This window comes from Gracilinanus agilis, chromosome 6 (assembly GCF_016433145.1).
Source record: "Gracilinanus agilis isolate LMUSP501 chromosome 6, AgileGrace, whole genome shotgun sequence".
In the NCBI taxonomy this organism is placed as follows: Eukaryota; Metazoa; Chordata; class Mammalia; order Didelphimorphia; family Didelphidae; genus Gracilinanus; species Gracilinanus agilis.
This window is the reverse complement of record NC_058135.1, coordinates 42,431,571-42,438,611: the sequence shown is the minus strand read 5'-3', so window position 1 is coordinate 42,438,611 and position 7,041 is coordinate 42,431,571. Positions and strand designations below refer to the sequence as shown.

General features: G+C 36.0%; 1 protein-coding gene across 1 annotated transcript in view; it reads right to left on the bottom strand.

The window, feature by feature from the left end:
- Nucleotides 1–695: 695 nt before the first annotated feature.
- Nucleotides 696–7,041, bottom strand: part of C6H4orf36 (chromosome 6 C4orf36 homolog) — a 9,593-nt gene continuing 3,247 nt past the window's right edge. The window contains exons 2-4 of the mRNA XM_044680536.1: nt 5,466–5,592; nt 1,830–1,984; nt 696–832 (exon numbers count right to left, since the gene is read on the bottom strand). Coding sequence (XP_044536471.1) covers nt 696–832; nt 1,830–1,984; nt 5,466–5,530 — 357 coding nt within the window. The 5' untranslated portion in view covers nt 5,531–5,592. The remainder of the gene's footprint in view (nt 833–1,829; nt 1,985–5,465; nt 5,593–7,041) is intronic.

Sequence of the window (7,041 nt, the reverse complement as noted above, 5' to 3'; positions counted from 1 at the left end):
TAAACAAAATTTTTTAAGTGCACAAAAAATTAAAAAGCATAGAGGGGGACAAAAATATATAGAGCATTTTGTTACTACTCTGCCATCTCATTCATTAGCTATGTACATATATTACATATATATACACATAATATAAACATACACAAACCCAAGAAAAATTCATTTTAAGTAAAAATTTCTTTCCTTTTTTGTATATTGAAACACATCTGTTTCAATGATTATTAAATTCAAAATAAAAAATTATCATAAGCCAAATTAATTTTTTTATATTTTAAAATGCATTGGTGTAGAAATAATGAATGTGAAGTGAAATGAAGTAACTCCCCACGCTGATGCAGGCACCTGATTTGGCATTCTATTACTTATTAGTACACTCTGACTTTTTTCCACTACTACAATTAATCATTAGTGCAAAGGTACAATTTCCTCAACTAATGCTGTTTTTTTTTTTTTAACAACTTACAGTGTTAGAGGCTGAGAGCCCAAAGAAAAGATGCAACAGGGGATGGTGTGGATTGGGTATTGTGTTTCCAGGTGAAGTATCTTCAGGGGAGCCTGTTCACCCACCAAGATAACATTCATTATTGATTATTTTTTGTACTGAGTGATGTTTTATAAAGTGAATGGTTCTGGATCCCCTCAACCCCTTTGGATAGGAAGACAAAGGAGCATGCCTCTAAACATTAAAATGATCTTCACTTTTTGGGTGGAAGAGGTCTTCTTAAGCCAAATTTCTTGTCTTTTAGCATAGCCTGAACTTGATCTCCTGCATTTTTCCGAAGTTCAATTTCCTTTAAGCGTTTCAGTTCATATGCCCTTTCAATTTCTATCACTAAAGACAAAAACCAAAAAGGTCAAGTCAAGTATTTATTAAGTACCTGCTGTGTGCCAAACACTGGGCTAGATGATAGTCATACAAAGATACAAATAAAACAGTTCCTGATATGAAGCAGCTTATATTCAGATGGAAAACAAATACATACACATAGACAACACATAAGAAAACAAGTGAAACAGGCAAATTGATCAAGGAATTTAATTTATGCAAATCAATATAAAACATGTACAAATTAAATTGTTAACTTGGGAAACAGGCACTAGCAGCTGAGGGAATGAGCAAAATCTTTGCACTTAAGCTGAGTTTTGAAGGAAGCTAGAGACTAAGATGCAAAGGAGAGAAAAGAAATGGAAAGCTATTTATACAAGAAAAATAATTTGGCCAGGCTCAGGAATGTATGAAAGGGAATAATGTGCAAAAATCTTGGAAATGTAGGCAGAAACCAGGCTTTAATGCTATGTAATGGAGTTTGTACCTGATCCCAGTGGCCATAGGAAGCTCCTAGGGTTTATCAAGCAGGGGCATGAAATGGCCTAGACCTGAATGTTTATAATAGTAATTTGGCAGCTGTGTGGGTGATGGATTGGAGAGGAAAGAGAAATTGAAGTAGGGAGACAATTCGGATGTAATTAATTGTCTGGGTAAGATGTAAGGACTAAACTAGATTGGTGCTGTGTGAATAAAGGGAAGGGGACAGATGTGACAAATAGAAAACAGACAAATAGTTATCAAACATAAATTGCAAAAAAAAGATTTTTTTGCTTTACTCTTAGCCAATCATATCCTGAATACCTAATATACAGGGTGTATCATCTTCACTGAGTCACTACTATGTGCTGGGCAGTGTGTTAGAGAACAGGAGAGTGTATATATGCATGTTAAGTTCATTTGATAATTTTTGCTGGAGAATGTCTAGATTAAGTTAAACATATGTTAACCAACATGAAAAATGTGACAAAATATACAATTTTGAAGTACATAAGGAGCTTACTTTCTGCTGTGGGGAGTACAATATCCTCAGTCCTTTTTCCACGAACGGTTTTAAAAGAACGGCCATAAATAATATCTTCAAAAAGAGGTACTCCAATATTTGCAATATTGTTGTACAAGGTCTTTGTAAGCAAGGCAAGTTCCCAGGGCTCCTGACTGTGGAAGAAACAAGTGGATACTGTGAATTAGTTAAAATACAAAAATATAGAAAGCTACAATAAAATGTACATTGTATATTCAGCCTATTCTTTGACTTCCTAGGATTGCTAATTTGGTTAGTAGAGCACATACTTTGTATAATAATAACATAGAACTTCATGTGTCTCGGTTCTTGGATATAGCTACTTTTTGCTGTCTGCCAGCTTCCCTAAGTATATGTACATTCCAACATTTGCCTCTCTAATTCATGGGTAAATATGAAACAAAATCTATTTGGTTTGAGGTTCCCACTATTTTATTTTATATCATTTGCTGTTGAATCATCACCAACCTTCTATCAAACTATGGGATTTCAGAATTGGAAGGGACCTCAATTACCATCTAGTCCAAATTCATATCTGACAAAGAATCAAAGGGATGCCCAATCTCTGCTGAAATCCCCTTAAGTAAAGGGGTCACATTACTTCCTCCCAAGACAGCTTGACTTTCCATCTACTTTGGGATAGTTCTCATTATTTGAAGCATTTCTTGACATCAAGTCCAGGATAACCTTTTTGCCTCTTCTACCTCTGGATCATAGTTGGATGATTCTTTGGGGTCAAGCAGAACAAGCCTTAATCCTTTTATGACATAAATATTATGTTCCCCTAAAACTTCTACCACCCTCAATTTCTTCAGCTGATCCTCATATGATAGATACTTGAGGCTCTTCCCTGGTTACCCCATTCTGGATACTCTTGAGCTTGTCAGTTTCTTCCTTTAGGTAGTCTGTCCATGGCATTAGTCTATTTGGGTCCATGCTAAAGACCTTCTTGACAATATACAGATCTGCCTTTTGCCCCTTTATGCTCTCTCTTTGATTCTTCCACAACTGATTACTTTCACAGATTCTCAACTAACAGTGTAACCTCAAAGACCTCAGAAAATGCCATGAGAAACCTCTTGTTGTGATATACTTGTGTTCCACCACTGGTCCCACCCCTGTATAGGGTGACAAACTAGATGTTACCAAATATACCAAGAAAAAAGAAAGACCTATATTTAGCATTTTCATACATATTGCATTTTTCTTACATTATAAGAATTTTTTTTCTGTAGTATCAACTCCATAGAGTTTAGCCACATTTCACCCATGGGGCTTAAGAATCTGTTAACTATCCAATGTTTAGAAATAAGGCTATTTTACTCTTAATAAAAACAATTTCAAATACAGACTATTAAGAAGCCAATATGGAGCTTTTAATAAAAGTTTTTCTAAATTATTCTGTTATAACAGAATTTGGATATAATAAGTACACTTGGTTTTTAATTTTTATTTTCAATTATAAATTCTTTCCTTCCCTCCACCCCTCTCCCATCAATTGAGAAGACAAGAAATATAGTACCCATTATAAAAATGAAATTATGCAAAACATTTCCACAATAGCTATGTTGCAAGAAAAAAAAAGAGAAAAAAATATGCTTCAGTTTGGACTTGGAGTCCCCATCAGTTCTTTCTCTAGAAGTGGATAGACTTTTTCATCATTGAGTCCCATGAAATTGTTATGGATCATTTTATTGATCAGAGTTGCTAAATCTTTCACAGTTGATGTTACAGGATTGCTATTACTGTACACATTGTTCTCTTTCTGCTCACTTTCTTTGTATCTGTTCATATCTCTTCTCCCACTCTTGTTTTTATTTTTATTTTTATTTATTTATTTTTTAATATATTATTATTTTTAAAACCCTTACCTTCTGTCTTGTAATACTGGCTTACTGTGTATTGGCTCCAAGGCAGAAGAGTGGTAAGGGCTAGGAAATGGGAGTTAAGTGACTTGCCCATGGTCACACAGCTAGAAAGTGTCTAAGGCCAGATTTGAACCCAGGAACTCCCATCTCTAGGCCTGGCTCTCAATCCAATGAGCTATGCAGCTCCCTTCTCCCACTCTTCTGAAACTGACTTCTTCATGTTTTCTTATAGCACAAGAGTATTTCACACAATCATATACCATAATTTATCAAATACATTTGTAACACTTGGGTCAGCGAAGGATCTGGGTTAACTTTGGGAATTATCACATTTTAAGAAACCTGAGAAAACTTTAACACTGAAACAGATTCTATATTTATTGGCCACCCTGTATAAGAGGATGTTTTGTTAATATTAAAAAGAAGATCATAGCACAAACTACATGTCCCTATAAATTATAATCTTAGATTATGGCACTATATCCAGCTCCTTCATAGAATTCCCCAAGGGAAAATAAATGTTTTGAACCCAGTTGGGAGAGAAAAGAGAGTTGTCATGCAAGTTACCACATCTACCTTTTCATCAACCCAAACCTTTAATTTTTAAAGTTTTTAGTTTTTATGAGTGGTTTGAGGTAAGAAGGACAGAGTCAGGAGACCTGCATTCATATCCTACTATTGCCATTGGGCTGAGACAGATCACTTCATCTTTCTGAGCCTCATTTATCTTAGCTATAATGCTCTGTAAACCTTAAAGTGCCATAGAAATCTTAGCTAACTAAAATAACTATAGAAAAGCTCTGATTAACCCTGTATTCCCCAGTGCCCAGATTATTTATGGTACATAATTTCTTATAACACCAGATCAACAAAGTATTATTGCTAATGGGATAGCCACCAAGTTATGGAATTACTTCATTTAGAATGAATTCTTTGTAATGGAGTTTGTTATAATGAAACTTTTTACCTACCATTCAAATTAAGGTCCATACATACTTCAAACTTCAAAATAGCTACACTAAATACTCTAGTAATGGTTTCATGACATCCCAAGGGCATCTCTATTTCAAAGGCAATTTTTAAAATTCTTTAAGTAAAATTAAATTGATTTATAATATGAATATAAATAGAAGACATATAAATAAATAAATGTAAAATAAAATGTAAATATTTAAAATATAAAATAGAAATAAAATAGAAATCTCTCTCTATAAAATATAAATACACAGAATGTAGACGGGAGAAAAATGAAGCAAATGAGTATAGGAAAATTCACAAAGATTGCAAACTAGTGTACCCTATGGTTACATATACTACTATTCTTTTAAAGTTGTCTTCATATGACAGGTATGATAGTCAAATGTGTAACCCATGGGTAATCTTCAAATGTGAACTTTACAACGATGTATTGCAACTGTGAAAGAACAGTAGTTACATCTAAAATCCAGATCATTGAGTTCTTGAGATTTTCCTTCCCTTCAGACAGATCTTCTGGCCCAAGAGCATTTGAATGGTCAGATTCTTACAGAAAAAGGATATTCCAAAAGGTACACTTACAGAACATGCCAGAAGGCAATGGTGGGTGAAAGTAGATTAATTTTTCTAAGATGAAGGAAGAGGGACCAACAATCTGTTTTTCACAGTAGATATGGATGAAGATGTGAGAAAAGTTGTCTGATGCCACTAGAAAGGTGAGTGTATTTCGGAACTTTATTATTACCCTATTATTCCTCTATTTAATACTCACACGTTGTAACAACTTCCACGCAGAATTGATTTCACTGTGTGCTTTCTTGGCAAACCATATGCCATGGTGAATAATTACAATCTGACCTCTCGATGTAAAAAGAGGATCTTCTTTTGCCACCCACTGCCTGAAATGTTCCACAACAGAGAGGATTAATGACAATGTTTTTCATTTGAAAATGTATTCCAAACAAAAAAAAACAGCTTTATCAAGATTCAGAATAAAGTCCTCTGACTTGAAGATACTATGTGCTACTTTTTTCAGTATTTTTCTCTGGATATTATTTTATTATCTTCTTGCTATTACTTAAGTCATTTCCTTTCCCCCCCCTTCCCCCCCCCCCATCCCCTGGATATCACTATTGATAAAGAGGGCTGAGATCAATGACCAGGGCACTGGGTTAGAGTGATCAAACTCTGCTTTACTGGTTAGCTAACCTCAGAATCACAAAGTCAGAAAGGACCTCAGAGCTCTCTCATCCAGCCCACCCCTGAAAGTGTCTCCATCCACATTTCTGACAAATGGCCATCTGACTGAAGATCTCTAGTGTTTCCATCATTACCTTCCATGGCAATAGTCCACTTAAGTTTTGGTCAGGTATGGTAAAACGTTTTTCCTTACATGAACAATTTCATCTTTTCTACCCACTACTCTTAGATCTAGCTTGTTAGGGTCATGGAGATCAGATTGAATCCCCTTTTCACAGAACAGTGCTTCACATTACCTGAAGACAACCAAAATGATAAGGGTAACCCCAGCTTCCCTTTTCCAGGCTAAACAAGTGGACTTTGTATATGGCCTAGTCTCCAGTCCTCCCAACATTCTGCTCTCTCCCCCCTAGTTTGTCAATGTCCTTCACAAAGCGTGGTACCCAGAGCTGAGCACAATATTCCAGATGTACTCTTACAGGGCGTCTCTTGGCTAGCTCAGTATTTTCCTCTGCTTAGTTATTTGCGTCGTGGCAGACATTTCTTGACCCCATTTGGGGTTTTCTTGGCAGAGATATTGGAGTGGTTTGCTATTTCCTTCTCCAGCTCATTTTATAGATGAGGAAACAACCAGGAATTGTCAGAGGTCACATTTGAACCCAGTACTTCTCATCTCTAGGTCTGGCTCTTAATCCACTGAGACTCCTAGCTGCCCCAGGATTGATTTTTAATGTAAAAACCACAAGTCTCAAATTTTAAATGGTTCTGTCGCTTTTGTTCTCTACAACATCCAGCCAAAAGCTGTGATTTCGAAATGTGTACTTTCCAAGGCTGCACCCATATCTCACTTCTGGGAAAAGTCTAATTCAAAGGAAGTTTCCCCAAACATAAAAAACTCTTCAGTTTCTTCTCTGAGATGTGATTTTTTTTTTAACCTTACCTTCCATCTTGGAGTCAATACTGAGTATTGGCTCCAAGGCAGAAGAGTGGTAAGGGTAGGCAATGGGGGTCAAGTGACTTGCCCAGGGTCACACAGCTAGGAAGTGTCTGAGGTCACATTTGAACCTAGGATCTCCCGTCTGTAGGCCTGGCTCTCAATTCACTGAGCTACCCAGCTGCCCACTTCTGAGATGTGACTTTAAAAGGAA